Genomic DNA, 23,174 nt, shown 5'->3' on the forward strand with positions numbered 1-23,174 from the left:
ACCTAGTGATAATGTACATCTTTCCCTGGGGAAATAAGTGCTAAATATAAAATTAGGAATACTCAATCTCTAATTTGTTTCCTGGGGAAATAAATGCTCAGTATAAAATTAGGAATACTCAGTCTCTAATTTGTTTCCTGAGGAAAAAGTACGTGCCAATTTATTTAATGTCACAGAGGAGTATAAATATATTAATTAGTAGATGTGATAAAAGTTCTTTGTGCAAATACATTTTTTCATTGTTTTTCACCAGTGTCTATGTGCTTTTTGTGTAATGATTTCTTTTATTTCAGAGCTCTACATCCACCATGTTGCCCTGTGGACCAGCTTTGTCCTTTATTCGGTGTCTGGTGCGGAAGAAGAATGTCAGTGGTGAAAGTCTTGAGGACTCCAAGTTGTGCAGATGCTTATCGACGGTGGATCTTATAGCCCTGGGAGTAGGAAGTACCCTTGGTGCTGGTGTTTATGTCCTTGCTGGAGAAGTAGCCAAATCTGATTCTGGACCTAGCATCGTTGTTTCTTTCCTCATTGCTGCACTGGCATCTGTGATGGCAGGTCTCTGCTACGCTGAGTTTGGTGCTCGTGTACCCAAGACTGGTTCTGCGTATTTGTATACTTACGTAACTGTTGGTGAACTGTGGGCTTTTATCACTGGTTGGAATCTCATTTTATCCTATGTTATAGGTAAGCTTAAGAACAAGCACAGCTCTCAAGAGTTTCTCAGACAGCAGATACAAGATACAGATACGGGTCTGTCTTTCTTTTCTGTCTTTATACTTAACTACTATTGTTTTTTACTCCTGCTGAGATGAAATAACTAAAGTAATTGGATTAGGTTACTTCCTCCTGTGCATCCCTATTGCAAACAGGTTTTTTGCGAGATGCTTTTGTAAATAGTGTGTCTTTAGCAGCATAAACCGCATACCTTGTATGAAAATTGTATCAGACTGTTCAATGATGACGCACAAGAATAAACATTGCTGTCTTTGGTCAGCAAGAATAATTTCAGTAAAATCAATAAGCATTTTCTTTTCTGAATATACTCAACAAGGACATTTACAGGGACCCCATTGCTATAGTATCTCCCTTCAAGAAAGTCATGATGTTTAAGTACTGACTTGTTACTATAGCCTCATGCTAATTAAATAGTGTCCTTATTTTATGGGTAATCCCATAAAATACAAAACTGACCAGATCTGAATAAAATCAATGCTTACATGGCAGGTATTCAAATAAATATTTCAGTGCTTTAGCAGAGACATCTTTTGTTTCAAAAACATTTTTTTCCAGAGGTACATGCTCCAAGCATCCGTTATATTATGTATAAGTACACCTAGCTGTATATGTATACCTAACTACAGGACTGTTGCCCAAATCACTACAAAATCAATATGCCTGACTATTGTACTGAAATGTCTTTCATGATAGGAGAGTTGTAAAAATAAGGTTGTATTTAGCTGTGCCCACATGCACTCTTTACCAGAGGACAATATTAATCTTAAATACTAACTCTAACGATATACATCTTGCTAGTGATTTTTCACTTTACTTCCAGGTGGACAAACTTTCCTTCATGTTCTTTCTTAAACTGCTTTCTTACATTGCTTATATTGTTTAACATATGCCATATGGTAACTTTAGAAACAAGTGTTTTCCATAATGACATCAGATATTAATGACACAGAAATAATTTCTGCAATATTTTGGGAATAAATCAGATACGAATTTGTATATTTTAGTTGTAGAATAATATCTTACCATTTAACTATGTAGAAAAATTCTAAAACATTAAAATTCCTTGGCAAAACAAAATCACTGTTTTAACACAAGCTCAGCTCTTTTAAATGCAAGCAGCAACATGCTTAGTTTTATTCTTTTTCAGTAGAAGTAACTATCCCATTGTACGTATGCAAACCCCTAAACATGCATGTATTTTATGAAGGTACATCAAGTGTAGCAAGAGCCTGGAGTGGGACCTTTGATGAACTTCTTGGAAAACAGATTGGTCATTTCTTCGGAACCTACTTCAAAATGAATTACTCTGGGCTAGCAGAGTATCCTGACTTCTTTGCTGTATTCCTTATATTACTTTTATCAGGTAAGACCACATATGGCCTCATTTATGCTGGTTGTGATGTCAGAGTGTTTCTTACAGACAAAAATGCTAGACTGTGCTTTACCAGAAATACCTTAATAATATTTAAGAAGTTCAGATGCACATATGTGTACTGACACAGTAACTCTGGGAATTAAATGTGTATAAACAAATGTTCATGTGTACCTTCTTTTGTTGAAGCTGAGACATGAAATAATCGCTTGTCAGTACTTTTTTTATAAAACCCACGATACAGATTGATGATAACAGGAAAATTATACAGTTCTGTGTGGTTTTTATGGCTTTATCACTGGTAAATGCCTTCACAGGATCCTTGAGGTTAAGCTCTGTAGTATGGTGATGTGACGTGCTCTCCTTAAATCATATATTGTGCAGGTAGCACACATTTGTAAGGGGTTTTTTTCCCCCTCTAAATTGTTAACTTATTCAATATAAAATAATTTTCCACTTTTTAAGTCTTCAAAAAAGTTCTTTAGCCTAGAACTTGTTTGAACTAAAGGACACTCCGGGGTATTGGCATAGCCCAACAGACCACTTTGAAACCTGAGTAAACCTTTCATGTCTACTCCACTCAGTTCTGCTTCTTTGCTGTCTTTACTCATGTATCATGTTTTTAAATCACAAAAATTGACACCAACTATATGCTTTTTGAGGGATCAGAAAGCTCGAAAATACTGCCACTTATTTGCATTTAACAATTGCTTCCCACAAGGAAATATTCTTCCTGCCACCAGGAGTGAAGGAAGCAGTAAGTGTATTCTAAATGTATAGTTTGTTTTCAGCCAATCCTAGAAGCATTTCAGTATTTAGTAGAGGTCTTACCCATATCTCAAATATTTGTCATGTTCAGTCTCTCTTTAGACCAAACAAAAGCAGGAGCATTTCTTCTCTGGAAAGTGAAACTACATTATATGGGTATAACTACTCCAGGTCTCTGTGGTAAGCAGCCAAACCACCAGTGAATGAACTGGATGGAATTCACTGCTGCTGAGAGGAGGGGATAGCTCAGCGCTGTGTAGACTGAGCATGATACAGTAATTGGATTCTGAGCTGAGCAAAGCTGAATCACAGGAGTAGCAGATGATGTTTTACAGAAAATACTATGTGCTAAGCACAAGGGAAAGTACACAGAAATCTGGTTTGGGGTTTTTTTTTCTACACAAAGGACTTTTAAAAAAATCTATATACTATGTTTCATGCTGCATTAGGCTGACTGAGACATCGCCTTCTTGGGAAAAAACTGGGCTAAAAAAAGCATACACCTATTCCCAGTAAAAATGCTATTGCTGAAGAAAACTTGAGCAGCTCATATGATAACTTCTGTGTTATGATAAGATAGCAAATATCTCATTAGCGGAGTCAGAAATTTTTTGGTCATTATCTTGAGAGGCTTAAAATTTTCAGACTTAATCTCTAAATAATGAGGGAAAGCATGTATGTTGATATTAGTGGAAACACTTAGAGTGCAAAGAACCTGTGAAGGCTTTCCCTTTGTATTTCATCTTTCCTGATCTGCTCACTGCCTGTTCTTCCGTTAAACTGTTAGTACACTTACAGATGTTACAAATCTAATGACACAGTAGGATCCTGACAGAATAACTTTCAGATTTTTTAAATGCACTACTCTGCAACCTAAGGCATCTGTATTTTGTATCAGACTGTTTTCTAGAATCTCTGTGAATCAGTGTTTATGAACAGGAGGTGTGCATTTCTTTTAAAGGTTTTACTAATGAGCTAGGAAATGGGACTCTTCCTCTGTGATGGATATGCCCTGAAAAATTTAGAATGAACAGACTACATTATCAATGTAATAATTTTGCCTATTTTATTAATCTATTAAGTAATTGTTCTGTAGGGAATCGATTCTACCAATCTGTTTTTACTAAGTATAGAATTCTTGTACTGATTTTTACTCCATCACATAAAATAGGGATACGAATTGGAATCTCAGAAAAGCAGTAACAATTGCTCAAAATACTTTTAAATACTTAAAGAATACAATTAAAGAATCTTTCTGTTTTGTGGTTTCGAATACATTTGCCTATTGCCATGCTGTCAAAGAGTCTAGTAAATTTGTGCTACTACTTTTTAAAAGTACAAAATCTAGTGCTGTTTTTTAGTATATTCACAGTACTTGCATTTATATCTTCTTTAAAATGCCATTGTATTAGTTTAAGGGACTATTCACATCTATAAAATATTTTTATTTTATAGGTCTTTTATCTTTTGGAGTAAAAGAATCTGCATGGGTGAATAAAATTTTCACTGCTATTAACATCTTGGTCCTACTCTTCGTTATGATTTCCGGTTTTGTGAAAGGAGATGCTGAGAACTGGAAAATAAGTGAAGAATATCTCATAAACCTTACTGCAGTAACAGAGTAATTTTTTTTAAAAATCAATTTACTTACTCATATTCCAAACAATTTTCTGTTATACTTGTTTTAGTGGTATTGCAGCTAATAAATCAACTAATAGCTCTGTTTCTGGGAATGATAAACTTTTTATTCCCTTAAAAATAGTTTATTTTCTTGTTTGTAGTTTCCTTTAAAAAACTATCTTATTTCAATACCGTTGTCCATAGCTGTTTGAGAGATTACTGCCTTCTTGTCCTTAAGCCATGTATTAACTGCAGCATGAGAGTGTGACAGCAAGAGCTGCCTACACCATTAGTGTTTTAGTATGTTTTCCCACAAACTGCAAAGTGAGTAAGATGATAGTTACTTGATTTAGGTATTCTTTCATCTACTGTTATGTTTGTCTCTCTTACAAGCTTTGACATAACAATGTCTTCTCGTGCAGTTTTGTGAAGCGGAACTCTGTCTTGATGAGAGCATTTTAACATGTTTTTCCAGAGTGATAGGAGAGGAGGATGCATGTGTTTGTCCTACCAATAATAATAATTTTAAAAAGTTATTTTTCCATTGTATTTTTATTCTTTATAGGAACTGTTCATCCTATGAGAATGTGACAAGTATATATGGGAGCGGTGGCTTTATGCCATATGGTTTCACAGGAACTTTGGCTGGTGCTGCAACCTGTTTTTATGCTTTTGTAGGATTTGACTGCATTGCAACAACTGGTACAGTATTTATATGCGTGTGTCTATATGTATATGTATATATATAAAACATGCTTTTTTGATAAAATAACCCACACAAACAACATAACAATCTGTCTAATGTTCTTCCTTTGCTTTCTCTTAAACCTCCTTCAGTCCATGTAGAATGAGTCTGAGTTCATTCCTGAATGTGGCTATCATTCTGGGAAGGAAGGAGGAAATTTTACTTACTTTATTCTTGTTCTAAAGAGACTAATTGTAGCTTTCTAAGTCTGGGAAGTGTTTAGTATACAATTTTTTCTGCCCAAATCATGTTAATCACCTGCTCACTTTTACAGTTCTCTGAAATGAGGTATGTCTCCTAAAGGCTGGCTGGTATATGGCTGATAGGGAATGAGTACATTGAACTTAGAAATCATAGGTAAATAACTAGAAATGATGGGCTTTGAGTACTCTAAATACAGAATGTATTTTATGTCCTTTAGTTTACCTCTATTTTTTAATGCTATTTCTGTCAACAAAATACTGAGTTTTGTTCTGTGTCACTGAGATTATTTTATACAGATTTTTAAAACTTCTATTACAAATATGATTCCCATGGTTTAGACTAACAAAGTATTTGTCTTTGATGTTATCTTTTAAAGCTGAAGGTGGAAATGAGTAAGAATTTTTGGTGGGGCTTTTTTTTTTTCTTTTTTCAGGAGAAGAGGTCAAGAATCCTCAGAAAGCCATACCCATAGGAATTGTGGCGTCCTTGCTTGTCTGCTTCTTGGCTTATTTTGGGGTTTCAGCTGCACTGACACTTATGATGCCATACTATCTACTAGATGAGAAAAGTCCTCTGCCAGTAGCATTTGAATATGTTGGATGGGGTCCTGCAAAATATGTTGTAGCTGTGGGATCCCTCTGTGCTTTGTCTACAAGGTAAAGACATTGAAATGCTGATTTTATTGGGAAAAATTATGGATAATATATTACATTTAAATATATGTTCATGGGTTCATTTTGAAGGCTCAGTTCATGCAAAGATTTAGCAATAAGAATTATAGCATGTTTTATACTTAAGCAGGTCTTGATCACAGTAGGTGCATTAATTTAAGTTCCTTTTTTAAACTGTACTGTTATTGAACTCTACCTCTTTGGCTTATTACCCAAAAGTTTTTTTATTTAAAATATGTATTTTCAGACATATGACCTGCAAGTTATCTTTATTAACTGATAAAATAAACCTCACCCATTTTGTCCTTTCTTGCTGTCCACTCCCAATAACTCAGCAGCTTTATGGGCTCTGTGTATTTGCAGGCAAAATTGAAGAGATGATTAACTAGCTCCACTCCTCATCTTCGTTGCCTGTCTCTGTTTTCCTCCAGTAGCCAGTCTGTCTTCTGACATCATCCCTTCCTGTGGTTTCTGTGTGGGTATTTGAGATGTAGATTATAGCTGTGAAAATATTATAATTTATTCTGCTTTGTGAAACTGTGGATGTAACCTTAACGTGTTATTTTGATTAAAAAGATCAGGGAGGGCATGAGATATATTAGTATGTGTTCATATATATTACACACCAATTGTAATGTGCTATAAACACTTTCATAGAATAGAAAATTGCCTGGTACTTGAATTTAGGGATAGAAAAATGCTGATGCTAATCTTCTGCCTGAGCTTATGTAGGTAAGGAATCATTTATGTGAGCTTCAGTGGTAAGAATACTGGCTGCCTTTCCACAAAGGAAAACCACATGCCTTGTGGAGCCCTAATGCTAACAGCACTTTGAGATAACCCTGTAAGCATTAGCCTGAAGAAGATGAGCGTGCTGACTGTGGACAATGGTTTAAAGGAAAGGAATATTTTGATGTCGGAGGGGACAGAAAAGGGAAATAGTTCCAGAATGACATTAAAAGAATTGTAGGGCTGACTGAAGAATGTCATAGTTACACAGTTCATTCTGGGATTATAGTTTAGAGTTATTTTCTATCTAGTTGTCATGGTCTCCTCAGTTTGGAGGGTTTTATTGAATTTTTCCTCTATATTGATAAATAGTAAAAGTGATATATAAGCAGGAACTAGATAAAAGAAATAAATACTGGAAAACTAAATTAACTCAGATGGTAAAACGCTTTTTCAGAAATTTGAACTGTTGGTCTCTTTTTCTAGTCTATTCTGAAGAATTATATTTACTCATATAGAGAGGTTCATCTTTCAGTCTGTTGCCTAATGTCAGTTTAGAACAAAACAGAGGAAATAGTATTTCATATTCCTCATTTTAGAGGTGTAAGTAAGAAAAAAAGTGGGGATCATTGCTTTTGGTCCATATAGTTACCTCTTATTATGTTATGTTGTGAACTTGTTTCCTCAGGGTAAAGGTGTTTGTTAATATTTCTGTTATTTATATGAATGTACTTAAAAAGGGGTAGGATAAATACGTTTTACAAAGCCACAACAGCAAAAAATTTGGCAGTGGATTTTAACAGTATCCTTATCTGAAAAATCAATTGTCACCCTGATTCAGGAAACATTCTTTTTTGTAAGGGACATTCATACATCAAAATCAGTTCATGTGCAGTGAAACTTCTCTCATGTGTCTAACCTTAACACTTGTGTCTCACGAGCATTACTGGAGGTACTTTGCATCTGTGGTACGTAAAAGCTGTGCCTTCTGTAAGTGATATAGGTGATTCCCTAAAGTAAGAAAGGCAACCATTCACCTGGTTAAAAACTAGTGTGCTTGCTGCAGAGGTTATACTGGCTATGATTTTGCCTTTTGTCCTTTCAACGTTTTTTGGTTTTCTTGATTACAATTATTTTGCTTTGAGGGAAAAAAAACACCTAATTTAAGAAGTATGTTTAAAAAGAGCTTTGAGTTATCAACAGTCTAAAACCTTTCTGTGTTCTGCTAATAACAAATCTAAATTAATTAGCTTTATTTCTTAAAAAAAAAAAAAAAGAAACAATCTTAATGAAGCTTGGCTAGAGGTGCTTTAATCAAAAGAAATAATGTGCCCAAGTATAACCGTATGATGCTTACTTTGAATTACTGTTAATCAGCAGCCTCACATGGAAATGTAGAGTGTAAAAAATGCTGCTAATGCTTATTGATTTGCTGCTGCTGACTGACAGACTTTCTCCAGGAATACTAAAGCTTAATTGCATAGTTAGTGTGACCTGGAACATGTTCCCGGTCCACTAATACCCAAGAACTACAGTGATGGCAAGAGTTACTTTGCTAATCTGAATTCTCTCTGATGAAGCAATTCCATACCTAAATTTTTTTTTTTTTTTTTAAAAAAAAGCAATCAACTTTGCAGGGAAAAAGAAATTTCTATTTGTGTCTGATCTGTAGTATCTTGGGCTATGGGGCTTTCTGGTTTTGTCTTACAATCATCAATTTTGTTTCTGTACATGCCATTAATTAACATTGTTTATCTTGTCCATGATACAACTCTGCATGAACTGTGTTTGCCATGTTGCATGTGTTTGCTTTTTACTCAGTCTTCTTGGATCCATTTTCCCAATGCCACGTGTAATCTATGCTATGGCGAAGGATGGGTTGCTTTTCAAATGTCTAGCTCAAATCAGTTCCAAAACGAAGACCCCACTAGTTGCTACTCTATCGTCTGGTGCAGTAGCAGGTGAGACTAAGAGTTGATCCTTGTAAAGAAAGGTGCACTGCTAAACACGTTGCATATATGAAAATAAACCACTGTTGTGCAGCTTTGATTTGCTTTGGACTGAAATGATCAAATCTGCTTGACGCCAGGTAAAGTAGGCTACCAGTAAAACTTTTCTCTACCACAGGTTTTGTATTTGTTGGTTAATCTCAAGTGCTTTCAAAGCCTAGGTTCAAAATAAACAACAACCCAAAACCAAGAACATCAGTCAACCAACCAAAAAACCAAGAGCAGCAACACAGAGCCTAAACCAAAACTATATACCTAAACCCATTAACTCTTCCAAGCTTTCTTTTTGTGTAGTTGGGTTTACCAGTAAAGCACTGTGCTTTTAATAACCTGTATTTGAACTATACATTTTTCTGTTCTAGTCTTCTCGGCTCTATGTTCCCTTTGCCCCGAATTCTGTTTGCCATGGCACGCGATGGTTTACTCTTTAGTTTTCTTGCCAAAGTGAGTAAGAGGCAGGCACCAGTTTCTGCCACCTTGACAGCAGGGGTCATCTCTGGTAAGCTCTCAAAGCCCGTGTTACTTAAAACTGAGATGTAAACACTCTGTGCACGTGCATGGTACTATATTTTTGAAAAGGGCTGCTTGTTAACTTCCCTTGCATGTACAATGGGAATAAAATTACTGAGTAATCAAAGGGTTGAACTCCAGATCATGCCAATCACGGTGGTGGTGATGTCTTAATGTCACAGAATTCAAAATGATTTTTTAAAAAAATTTTTTTTTAATATTGGCCTCTTGTATGGTGAATAAGCTTGTTACTTAATCTGGGTCCCTTAGGCTGATGCTCTGCTTACAGGGTTTCCTGATGTACACCTGTATATTTATCACATCTATAAGGGGGGAAAATAACTGTCACAGTTTTTATTATGAGATGTGAGAAAAAAAATTATACATTTGCAGCAGGATCAACTTTTGTGTAAAATACAAATATTTTTAAATTTTCTTCTAAAGAAAATGATTCTGGTTTTGTATAGGCTTACCAAATTGGTTGAGGGCTCTGTGTGTGTGTTGGGGAGTTATGTGTGTATGCACATATATGTATGTACATACCTGCCCACATATATTTTAGCAAAACAGCATTTTGGGAGCTGTTGCCAACTTTTAATGTTTCACAAAGATAAATTCTTAATGTACAACTGTTTCACTTTTGTCCATACTTGTTGCAGAGGTACATGTAGCTGTGCCCAAATTTCATTGCCATTTCAGTGGGATGTCTAATTACCCAGGAAAACTGGAAGCTCTATAAGTATTTAACTCAAAGGCAAATAAATAAGTCTTAAAAGTAATTCAAATATGAAATATGCACCTTATAATATTTGGCAACCCTGGCTAAAATTAATATCAATTAAGAGGTTCAGAACTGAGACTAAAATATTATTATTTATAGTCAGGGTCACCCTCAGATGCCACAAGACTGGAACTGCTCACACCATGTACTTGGCAATAATGTGGGAAAGCACAGTCATTGTCTGGATAGTTTCTACATGAAGCATTATTATCAGTTCCCTTTTCTTTGGTCAGAGTACAAATAAATTGCTTAGAATTACTTTTATTGTTTTGACTTTATATTATTTGAATGTATAATATTGACATATTCCCCTATAATAATTTGGAAGTGCAGTTATATGGGATGAAATTAACGTCTTTATCTGAAATCACAGTAATTATGAGGAGAAAGAAAACCATATTACCGAGCTGGTAAAATGATATAGTTATACAGCCCTGACTATAGCTGTGCAGCACCCATCACTTGGACTGCTTTTAGACAGTTTGGGGACTTTGGTGTGTCAACAACTCACCTGAAGACAGCTTCATCTGCTGCTGGAGAAGGTGTAATTTCTTCTATTTTTAAAAAGATGCATATTTGATAACTTGTGGTCACAAATAGTTTTGCCAGAATAGTTACAGATGTATGCAACAGCTTATATTATCTGATTTTTCTATTCATTCATAGCATGGGTAGTTTCATAGCTTTAAGAAATGTCAAGGAGGTTAGATGTTTGACCCCTTAATTAAAGTTATGAGGCCAAGACTACAACTGAGGCAATTGTCACATGTTATTACTGTGACTTACCTTTTCACAGGTGGTAATCGCAATTGTGAAACTCTGCACATAGCAAAGTGTTTTGGTGTCAGTCCAAGGTTTCACCATAAATTGATCTGCTGTTGTTTCTTGGAATAGAATTAGGAGAGGTGGAAAAGCAATACCGTGTCTTTTTTTCTCTTAGTCAGAAACTTACAGGCATTTATCAGTTTGGTTCTAATGTAAAAGAATATTCTGGTCTACAAAGTACCTTTTCAAAGCTAGGATTGAAAATTAAATATAGCTATTGTACATGAGGTTATAGTAGGTTCTGTTCTTCCTCAGCTTTGCTTACATGTGCTCTTTTGAGAATGCAAAGCAATGAGGTATTCAGAAATCTGCCCCATAAATGACTTCTTGGATTTAGGAACATCCACCATCATTAAAGAAGACAGGATGGTATTTCTTCCTTCATTGGAAAAGGAGACACAGCAGTCTTGTTTTCAGCAAACCACGTTTTGCTTTCTCCTTCAGGATCAAATACCAGGGGAACATGTGTTTGTGTGTTTGTGCAGTTATACACATCTCTACAAATATATTAACAAACACATAATGCAAATATATATAAGTATTTCTGAATACAGAAAAATTTGTATGAGCGTATACAGACAGTGTATAAGGGCTATGTTTAATAGTTTCTTTTGATGTTGAGATTATTGATGATTCAAAAGATTAAGTATTTTTAGATTCTTTCTGCATCTCAATAATGTTCATAAAATGCAAATATTTTAAGAGGTTCTTTGACGATATATATTTCAAATCAATTAGCACTAGCCTTTAATTTAGTGATGGCTTGTGCTAATTTCTTTGAGCTACGTGTGTCTGTGTGCAAACTGCATAGACAAAAAAGACATTCCAGAATCTCCAAAAGAATGTGGCATTAGCTTTTATAAACACAAAGATTGCTATCATTACTCTCAGAATCATGAAAGGTTCTGCCTCTGATTTCAATGATCTTAAGAATATTAATTTTGTGAAATTTTGCTGGCCTTTCTTAAAGGCCACTTCTTTTTACTAAAATAATCAATTTTAAAAAATATTTTATTCGAGACAACTCCTGAAAGTCCTCTTTACATAGAGCTCTTTCTCCACTCCGCAGAAATTTAACATACCGGTGACTTAATGGGTCAGATCATTTTTCCCCAGTTTTGCAGTGGGATCCGTCCTCTCAGCTTTGGTGAGATTCTGTTGCAGGATCTGAACCTTATTCCATAAAAATGTATTCTTAATGTGGCCCAAATTCAACAAGCCATATATGCAAACACCTATGTCCAAATAAGTCCAATACAAATCACTTGATTATGCATCATGACTGTATGGCTCATTAGTGCACATCTATACGAATGAGACTCCCAACTGTAGGGAATTAGGATTGGGAATGTTGGCGATGACTTCAAAAATGTGTTATTAAGGATTATCATGATTTCACTCATATTGCTGTCAGTAAACCAATGTAAAGTTACTCTGCGGACAGATTTTAAAATCTCAGCTCTTAATAGGTCTTAATCTTATCACTTATGGTTGGACTCAATGATCTTAAAGGTCTTTTCCAACCTAAATGATTCTATGATTCTGTGTCAGCCTCATACAAATTTTGCATTTTATTTTCTTTTCTTTTTTAGCTATAATGGCATTTCTGTTTGATCTAAAGGCTTTAGTGGACATGATGTCTATTGGTACACTTCTTGCTTATTCACTTGTGGCAACCTGTGTCCTCATTCTTAGGTAAGTCAAAAACATCCTTTGTATTCTACTGTGTTTTATTTTGTGTTGGTCAGTATATAAACAGAAGTGACATTTACAGGATACGTTTTTTGCTAGATAGCTAAATGTTTAAAATTAGCTGTATGCATATAAATAATTACTAAGAAGCAGTGACCTATCAAAGAAAACCATGATATATTGTCATCTCAATATAGCAGTTAGCCAAGTCAAAGCTTCATGTGGAATCTAGACACCTTTTATTTTCCAGAAGATGTATTGGTCCAAGCATTTGTCCCAAAGGTACTAGATGTAAGACTGTGTATAAAATTCAACGAATGATATTTTGATATGAATACAATTTATGCTGTACATCACGCCTATTACATGGTGGGGACTACATGTGAAAGGTGTAGATATTCTAGGTAGTTCACAAGATAAACAAGTTCAAATAATTGCTTTGTATTACCCTAGTCAGAAACATAAGACCAGTCAAGTGTTTCAATAGGTGGTAGCCCTAGAAGAGAGTGCAAATATTATCTCTCAATGAGAGAGATTATAAATACTTGTCAGTAAAACTCTGGTATCTGTTCTGCTTGTAAAGCTATGGAATAATATTTCTATATTGATAGCTACAGCTCACTTTATAATGTATTTTTTTTTTAACTTAAAAAGTCAGCCTTTATTACTTAAGGGTACATAATTGTCTTTGAAAAGTATAACAGCTTAAATTCAGCTCAAATTCATTGTTGTGATAATTTACACTTTAAAAGAGAACAATATTTTATCCCATTGTGACTTATTTAACATATGTATTTTTAAAAATACACTTGAATTCTAACAAAGCAGATGTAAAAATTCAGTTTATGGCCCCTTACAGTGCAGTAAACTCTTACAGTAGTAGGCTTCTTACAGTACTGGAAGCAGGTGAGAAGGAAGCTCCCCTACCCTTTCCCTGTCACTGACCATCAGACCCTGTTACCTCTTTTTGTATGAGACTGGTCATTTGTCTGACCTATTGGTGCATTCATGTAACTTAAAAAACAGTCCAAAAAATCCCCAAACAAACCCAGCAAAAAAGTGAGTTGCCATAGTTTGTTTATATATGATAGTGACTAATAATATTATTAGTTCAGTTCAGTTATAAATTGGGAAATTCTAAATCTCTAGTGCAAAGAATTTAGTATTTAAATACATTCCTAGAGTCATATTGCTTCAAATCCCAAAGTAAGCTTAATTTTTTTTACTATCCTGTTTGTTTTATGCATAGGTACCAACCCAGTTTAACCTATGAGCAACCAAAATATTCTCCAGAAAAAGCAGCTTTGGCAGCATCTGAAAGGGAATCTGCAGTAAGTGAATCACAGATAAATATGATACAAGAGAATCACTTCAGTCTTCAGACCCTGATGAATCCAACCAGTTTACCTACCGAGCAGACTGCAACTACTGTTAACTTTTTAGTGGGTCTCTTAGGTAAGTATTCAGCTGTCCAAACTCATAAAATGCATTAACATAAATAATGGCATTACATTAAAGACAAAATTAAAAATCCAGTGATAACGTACCTTCTTTCAGTCATAATTAATGTGTTGTTCTGAAGAATGCTTTTATACTTCTTGATGGATCTAATCTGCAGTCTAGTGTATTTTCCTTTAATCAAACATTTTCATGATAACATTTCATACCGAAGACCAGCTATCATTCTTCTTAAAAGTCACTTCCTCTTCAATGCAGAGATTAAATGAACTCTGTCCTATTTCCATCATTTTGTTTTTCACACAAATGAACTCTGTCCTATTTCCATCATTTTGTTTTTCACACAGCTTGCTTGGTTTGTGGCTTGAGTGTCCTCACTACATACGGGATTCATTTCATTGCTAACTTGGAGCCCTGGAGTATTGGCCTTCTTGCTGTGTTGGTGGCATCCTTCGTAGTTACCATTCTCCTCATCCAAAGGCAGCCTCAGAACCAGCAGAAAGTGGCCTTTATGGTGAAAAACATACTCTCTATGTTATTCTCTAATGAGAGGTTTGAATGGATCCTAACGAGTGGGAGAGGGGCAGAGAGAGAGATGGTCCTTTTTCAGGCAGTCTTTCATTATGCCCTGCTACTATTGCAGGTTTTTTGGTGAAGGTGGGAGTAGTGGATGGTCATGGCTGTATCATCGGCATGTGCAGTCCAGTTCAGATCTTCTCAGGACTAGAGAAAGGGTTTTATTGCCCGCAGATTGAATGTGTGACATGCATATGAGCATGGCTGCAGAAAATGGCGGTTCAACTGACGTTGGTGTGAACAGCTGCTACTACAACTCTAGTGGATCTGACAGCACTGATCCTCTAGGTATTTCTTTAGGCGCATTCTCAAAGTGCACATTGCTGAGATCCAAGTAATTTTAGACCTCTATTTAAGCACTTAGAAACTAGACAATGATTCCGAAACTGATAAGTGTACAATCACTTGTCTGTGTTGTGTGCAATGCTTTGGACCACACTACAGTTTGTACTTCCCAGAGTATAATCCTTTCATTCTGAGCTTTCAGATATGTTCTAAGATTTGTTATTTAATGGAGTAATTAATGGAAATAATGAAGTATAGTGATGAAGGTCAAGGAATCTGGTGGAGTTGGGGGGACATTTCAGAAAGAAGGAATATATATAAACATATAATATTTTTCAGCTGTAGATACAGGAATTCATTAGTATATATTCAGCACAAATTGGAGAGCTTTTCTACACAGCCTTAGTGAATATATATATTAAACATAATGTATTTTAAAAGTTTAAGATCTGTAGAAACTGGTGGTAAAACCCAATGAAAAAGAAAATTTCACTATATTCCAACTAAAAAAAGTTTCAATCCTTTTTTAGTGATTAGATGTGTCACCTCTAGTTTGTGTTGTATAACTGAAGTGTGACATGCAAGGAATTCTATTTAATACAAACATATTAAATATTTCCTTTTAGGTTCCACTACTGCCATTTTTGCCATCGTTCAGTATCCTCGTAAATATTTACTTGATGGTACAATTAAGTGGAGACACTTGGATCAGATTTAGCTTCTGGATGGCACTTGGTAGGTACTTCTGTTCATTTCAGTCACCTCTTAGTTAGGACTCATGAATCCCATCTTAGAACATTTGATTATCTTCCTTTAAATATTTGAAAAAAAGTATCTGTTTTATTAAAGGTCTGCTGATATTTCTGATCAAAACAAGAGCATGGTTCAGAAGCAGTATTTATATGCAGTCAAAATTGTCAGTACAGTTTTGTGGTAACAGGAAGAATCCAAGTCATAGGATATTCCAATAAGCCACAATTTTTTTTTTCCTAATAAGTATAGCTAAAATTGCGCAGAAACCTGTTTGTAACAGGTTTCTTCCCACTATATCAGTCACTCTTTTAAGATACGGAAAATTGTATTAATTTCATCTAGACATAAATTAGAGACAGTAATTTCCATGACCTTTCAGAGCATTTAATTATGCAAAAATGATGCACTGGAATTTCCATAGAAACAGGGAAGACCTGAAGCATGAGCTCTGGTTCAGATACCTGAAGAAGAAACTTGTTTTGGAAAATGTGTTCAGCCAGAGAGTAAGAACTAACTACTTTTTAATGCACTACTGGCCTGAAACCCTATTAACTTTTTTTTTCCTTTTGGAAGGCTTCCTCATTTACTTTGCTTATGGCATCAGACACAGTCTTGAAGGTCATCGTAGCGATGGAGATGACGATTCTTGTTCAGAAAATAGTGGGTTGCAAGAAAAGAACCCTGTGGAAGAAGTGGATGAACCTGAAAATGCAAATGAACATGATCAATTTCTTGCACATGAGAGGACAAGTGAATGTTAATCTGTGCAAACATATAAGTCTTCTAAACCTTTAACTGACATTTTACTTGCGGACTGAAATTTCAGAAGCTTTCTGCCAACATTGTGCCTCTTGAAAGTGTTTACTACAAGGCCTGGCTGATATTTTGGACAAGCTGCTAATCCATCTTCATCATTTCAGAACTGACAGCATGGATATTAATATTTAAATTAAAAAACAAACAAGAGGAATACCTTTTGGTAAGCAAAAATTTGGATGCATTGTTTGAACTGTCATCCAAAATCACTGACAATCACAAAATATGAAGAATTTTAGAACTGCCTGCAAGAAGTTCTGAATATTTGACACTGCATTGTGAACACAAGTGTCTTTTGTACCTTCTCCTTATCTCTGGTACATGTTTTGGTCACAATCTAATAGCTCTCTTCTCTCTACAGAAGTAACTGTCATGGGAGATAAATTGCAGACAGGCCTGCAAAGTATTTCCAAAACGAATGGTAATTGTACAGATCTGATACTTTGCAAAAAGTAGAGGAACATATATTTATGTAGAAGGAAATAATTGCTTACCTTTACTAATCAGTAGTCATGGAGAACTCAAACAGTGAAGATACTTCAAAGGGATTTAGTCCCTCTAAACAGTATTCAAGATTTCTGTTTATGTAAATTCCTTTCTTTTCAGAGATGCTGTGTATATTCCCAAGAGCAGCTATGTTGTTTTCTGCAAAAGCATCTGCAAAATAATCTGTTGGTCACAGTATTGACAGCAACATTCATATGTGATTTAGCAAGTATCTTGCTTTTGATTTCAGAAGGGACAGGATTTTATCCCTGACTACATAATTTGGTACTTACATACAGCAGTCATCAAGTTTTCCTCCTTACTACTCATTTATTTCCCCTATACTTTCATCTCCTTTAACATGTGCCAGAGCTGGTATTTCTGAGATTAGCTGTTACGCATTGCTTCTCCTCAGAAAAATTAATGCACAAAATCCCAGCCTCCTTTTCAGATGGAAGGGGAGGTTAAAAAAACAGAGGCCTGAGCTTTGGAAAAAATCCTCATCAAAACAGTATTGCAGTGTTTCACTAAGCCTTAGCACAGCATTTTTTTGTGAGCCAAGCCTACATCCACAAATCCATTCATGTGGGTAGGATGTCCAAATGCTTATTTACGTAAAGAACCAAATTGTTGCAGCAGTGCTGGGTGAACAATTATTTTAAAGCTGGTGAAAATAGAAACTGTTCTTCTTTCAGCATAGAAGTCACGCTACCTGTCATAGGCACCCAGATACTTTAACACTTTCTCTCAGCAAGTAGTAGGCTCAAGTCCCATGAAGGACTGATTCCACAATATGAAGTTATTTTGCAAGAACGTGTTTATAAAAATAACTTCCCTGAAGTAAGAACTGTCTTGGATTTTGTCATGGAGAGTTGCAATCTGTTGCCAGTACTAATCATTGGTATTAATCACTGTTGTTAGGTATAAAAACTTTAGATCCTGTGAGAGCTGTGTTGGTTGACAGTGAAAAGCACCTTACTTTTTATAATAGCTGGAATTTCACAAAAAAAAAAAAAAAAAAGAGGAAAAAAAAAAGAAAAAGGAAACTAGTTAAGCTGCTTCTGTCTCCTGTTCTTTTTCATAGCAATAGACTCACGCTTTTTAATCTTAAAATGACTTCTTTTGTTGTAAGGGTGTAACATGCCTAAATGTTGAAGGGCAAAAGGCGAAGTGCTTCTTGATAGGGAACCCTGCAATGGGCTGGTGTCCTACCGTGGGGCTGGTCTGAGGTTCTCAGCCTTTCTTACCTTGAACTGGGAGGAGAGGGTCCTGCAGTGTGGGCAGCAGCGAGTGGATCGTTGTGTGCTGTGGCACCAGTGGCCTCTACTGACTACTCAGGATTAGGAGTAGCAATCTGAAAATGAAAGAAGCATGCAATAGGTAAAACACCTACCTCTTAGCTGAGATTCCAGCGTATACATCCTTTAACTGCAACTGCTGTTGTCCTCCAGTCCTAGCAACTGGAGATCCTTCAAAATGGATGGGACACAGAGGATGAGGAGAAGCTATAGGGTAGGTGGTAATGGGATACTGGTTTTTAATATATCCTAATTGATCATAAATTATAGCCACTTCTTTCCACAATTCATCATCATTTTACAAATGCCATTAAAGAAAGACTCAAATCTCATATTAGACTAATACAAGTAGATGATACACTAAGTAAATATGTGGTTGATAGGAACGGATAGGAATTCTCAGGGCAGTTCTTAGAGCTATTGATAATTTTCAATACTTCTATTCAGTAAATGAAAGAGCTGTCTATGTCAGTTGGATCTGCTGTTTTAATTGTTAAAAATGACAAAAAGAACTTTATGTTCTTGTTTGAAATATTAGAAATCTAAGACTCCAGGCTCTTGAAAGGAATCCAATGTAGTAATTCTTAAATATGTCAAAGAAAAGGTTTTATTTATAAGTAATGAAAAAATTGAGTAAATGAATGTATGTTCAGTTGTTTTTAATCCCACAACTATTTGAAACAGAGAAGCTGATGCTTTTCCTCATCAGCTACAACTCTGCCAAGAGCATGGCTTCTTTGATGGTTATACTGTCAGAGCGCATTCTTAACCTGTCTTGCCCAGTACTCTTAAATCCTCAGCAGCAAAAAATGCCAGTGCTGTGGTAGCAAGTCAGCAGTGGTGAGGTAAAGCTTTTCCATGACATCTTTAGAAGCCTACAGCTCTTTTTAAAATTCCCTACACATCTTGGTGTGTAGGAAGTAGAGACTTACTTTTTCCTATGGTTGCTGATGCTGCAGAGCAGGCAAGCCAGGCTCCCAAGATGCAAACGGCTGCTGTTCTGTGATGTGCAAGGAAGACCCCATTCCCTCCCAAGGCCATCATATAGAATGTATGTGTGCACGCCTGTCTATATGTTTGCATCTGTCTGACATTAGCCCATAGTTAGTGATTTTGATGTACTGGTTAAAATAGTTTCTATATTGCACTGGAATTTTCCTTTGAAGAGATACTGTCAATATAATAAACTTCTGACTAAAGCAAGTGCTAGCTAAGGCTTCTGGAGCTAATTAAAGAAAATATTTTTTTCTACCTTATTTAACTAATGGATGTGTCAGCACTTTGTGTATTGACAGTTTCCCTTTTCATTTGTATGAATATTTCTCCCCCCTTTTTAGAAAAATTAATTATATAAAAATAAAAGAATGTGCCTGTACAAATGTTGCTAAGGGAGATGGGAGCAGCTGCATCACAGGAACTATCCTGTAACTAATGAGATATAAAATGAAATTGAAGGAAAGTCATTGGGTATTCTCAGTTGCTTCAACAGTGCAAAGCTTATTTATATGTATGTTAAAGTCATTAGTCAGTGGCTGAGTAAGAACATAAGCCAGAAGTAAGATATTTATGCTAATTTTGGTATACATTTGTATATGCAGTCTTGAAATTCCAGAAGCTTTAGTGGGACTTTGCAGGAGCGAAGGACATGCCATGCTAGTCCTTACCCAGAAGCTGTGTATGAAACAAATCCTGATTTTGTTCTCGTGCTTGCTGTATATCTGTATTTGCCGAGAGCAGCTGAAAAGCACAAGTCCAGTGGAATTAAATAGTTGTTGTTATTTTTTAACATAGATGTTGATACTGTAAATTGTTCTGTGCAAATAATAATGGTATGTGTTAATACAAAATATGTTAATGTTTTTTTCTTCCTTTGTAGAAAAAATCCTCCAAAAACTTTATTTGCATTGGTACATTTTGGATATGCCTTTAGATAGAGGAATTATTCTTACCTAGTTGGATTTAAGAAAGTAAGCCAAAGCATATTTAAGGGAGAACAAACAAATCTTTTTGTTCTGAGGGATAAGAGTTATAAAACATTTCTGTATAATTCATGTTAACTGATCTTCTTGTAGTATTCCAGTTCTAATTCTGCAGTAGGAAATTTTATGGGGTATCTTAGATTTCATTATCTGTTATCCTGGATAAAACTATTCTGTTCATAATAGTACACTTTTTCCTGCACAACAGATGCTGGCTAGATTCCTGAAATCCGTTATATTATATTTATGTCACCATGTGGTAAAGCTATTTATATTACCTGCTGTTAGGGAATTATCAGTAATAAATGTCAACAGTAGTGATGGAGGGTTACTTATGTTCTTATCAATTTAACCATGCCATCCAGAAACTTCAAATGATACAATGAATTTAGAAGCAAAACTTGGTAAAGTTTATATATTCTGTATTTTATTAGATGATAAATATACCAGTCTAGCCACCTTTTCCCTAAAGTTTATGCAAAGATACATATACTTTTAAGAAATAAAAGGCATACTGTTTTCATGGAGGTTTTAATAAGTGCCAGTAGCAGATGTGCCATAAGTATCCTGAACAACCTGGGTGAGATCAGTGACAGTGCAGGAAATCTGTGTGGGACCGTGCAATTGTTTTAATCAGGTGTGATGCCTTTGACATGGAGGCGCATTTTGTACAGTAGGAATTTAATTCACATGATGGCTGGCATGTGTTACTTGATTACATAAAAAATAAAACCACCTTTTAATGCTCTTATGCCCTAGTTCTTTCTAAACTTGCCAGGAAGTTTGTACAAATGGCAGTATGCTCATTTAAAGCACTGAGATTACTCAGTGTTAGGCAAATAAATATTTTACAAAAAGAGCGGGTGGTATTTCAGATAGTGTAGGATCTTTGTAATTGTTTTTCATTTCCTGTACTTTTAGTATTTCTTTCTGGTGTATGTTTTGAGAACCTCTGCATTTTTAATAGTTGGGCCTTTCCAAAGCTAAATGTAATGCCTTTACCATCTCCTGATCTGTTTTCCATTCGATTTTAGAAATCAAACAGCTTAACATTAGCTAAGTTGAAGGATTTCTGTGCACAGACATGCATTACAAAGAACTATGTATATATATCATTCTTTTTATTGTCAGTTGGACAAATTCTGTTGTCTTTGTATGTTTTCACTGAGCCTTGTGCCAGGTAAACTCCAGCTTCACCAAGTTTAGTTGGAGTCAGGACAAAGTATAAAAGGATTTGAATGTTTAGGAGGGTTTTTTCCTTTTGTACTACCAGAAAGTAAAGCATGAAATATGTGTTACATATCTTTAAAAACAGTTATGTGTGCAACATTTTAAAGAACAGTAGTGTTCATATCCATTTTAACTTTTCTTTTTGTTCATATGTACATTGTAGTGATTTCTGTATTATATGCTGCTGAGCATTTAAAATGTAGATAGAATGATTCTAATGCAACTTAAACTACAAATTTGTATTTCTTTGAAGTGCTCTACCAAAATGAAAAGTCTTGAATTTTTATGAATGTAAAAATGCTTATATTTAAGAATATGGTGCTTGTTTTTTCACTTTTACAATAGAACTGTAATCAGCTATATTTTTAATTACCTTAGTTACAAATTCTGATGAAAATTACATTGCTTTTCATTTAATGTAAAATGTGCTCCATGGGAGAACAATTGTGCATTTGTTCTGTATTTTTTAAATAAAGCTGAATATCACTTGTATGTACTTCATACAACAGCTCTAACTTTAACCATGACTATAATTTTAGTAAACACTAAAATAATACAGTGACTTAATAACCATTAATGTGTCAGATCTAATGTCATGACAGTGTACGAATCATAACTCACTTAAAATAAATAACATGATAGCTTGGATGGATTTTATAGAGGGGAAAAAACCAACCATGTTTTATGTTTAAAACGTTTACATTCCCAGTGGTCTGGAGATGAGGATAGCAGCAGCATTTGTTTCATACTTGCTTCCAAGCACTCAAGAAGTAACTGAAATAGAGAATAACACCCTTTGATTTGGACATTTTGTCTTACAGTGCCAAACCAGAGATTATGTTAGATTTGGTTTCCAGAGGGAGTGAGTAGCTCTCGGCATTCATGGTGCTCAACTTTCTGAAGCACCACGCCTCGTCCTGGCAGCATGCAACCTCAGAGTTGGATGGGTAAACTCACTGTTGTCTCCTTTCTCCTTTTTCAGGGAAAAAAAAAAAAAAAACGAACAAAAGAACTTCCTCAACTTTGAATAGTACTGTGGGTATATCAGGAGAATAAAAGCATGAGTCTGGATAACAATAGCCTTGACACTGAGAACCACACTCACAGGGCAACCCTATCATCTGGCACTGTTTCTAAAGTCATTTGGGTAGTCATCTTTGTTCACAGACTTAAAGAGTAGCTATGTATTTGGGTTTTTTCCTGAGGTATACGGCAACTTGTTTATATAATTCCTTATAAAGTTTTCAAGTGATTAATAGTCACCTTATCGTACATACAGACTTAGTAAGATTGATCTTGAAAATTTTGATCCCAGGAAGCAGTGGGAATATGACCACTGATTTAAATGAGGACAAGAGTCATTCTGCAAGTATCACATTTAAAGCATTGAGCTGAAAAGATGTATTTAAGCTATTAGTTCACTGGTGTGGAGAACTGGGGTCATTACATGTAGGTTTACATTAGTTCTTCTGATGACTATAAATGAAAATGTAACTAGTTTTTCATGCATATGCACTTAAGAGCTAGGAAATTTAGAATTCATAAAATCACTTTCTTCATTGTATATCTTCATTGAAAAAAGGTGTATGTCATCTTAAAAATGTCTTAAAATTAATGAAGTCTGAGTGTTAT

General features: G+C 35.2%; 1 protein-coding gene across 1 annotated transcript; it reads left to right on the forward strand.

The window, feature by feature from the left end:
• Positions 1 to 297: 297 nt before the first annotated feature.
• SLC7A2 (solute carrier family 7 member 2) lies at positions 298 to 22,038 on the forward strand. Its single transcript, XM_074822647.1, has 11 exons — positions 298 to 684; positions 1,943 to 2,098; positions 4,331 to 4,496; positions 5,061 to 5,197; positions 5,878 to 6,100; positions 9,216 to 9,352; positions 12,562 to 12,664; positions 13,911 to 14,116; positions 14,467 to 14,633; positions 15,607 to 15,715; positions 16,307 to 22,038. The coding sequence occupies exons 1-11, from the start codon at positions 309 to 311 to the stop codon at positions 16,492 to 16,494; spliced, it is 1,968 nt and encodes a 655-aa protein (XP_074678748.1). The 5' UTR covers positions 298 to 308; the 3' UTR covers positions 16,495 to 22,038.
• The last annotated feature ends 1,136 nt before the right edge of the window (positions 22,039 to 23,174 follow it).

The sequence above is a fragment of the Strix aluco genome, chromosome 4 (genome assembly GCF_031877795.1).
Source record: "Strix aluco isolate bStrAlu1 chromosome 4, bStrAlu1.hap1, whole genome shotgun sequence".
NCBI lineage: Eukaryota > Metazoa > Chordata > Aves > Strigiformes > Strigidae > Strix > Strix aluco.

Excerpts from the sequence above, each read along its gene's own strand:
- SLC7A2 (XM_074822647.1), top strand. The coding sequence starts at position 309 with ATGTTGCCCTGTGGACCAGCTTTGTCCTTTATTCGGTGTCTGGTGCGG. Across the intron at positions 2,099-4,330 it reads CCTTATATTACTTTTATCAG|GTCTTTTATCTTTTGGAGTA; the intron begins GTAAGACCACAT and ends TTTATTTTATAG. Across the intron at positions 12,665-13,910 it reads ACCTGTGTCCTCATTCTTAG|GTACCAACCCAGTTTAACCT; the intron begins GTAAGTCAAAAA and ends TTTTATGCATAG.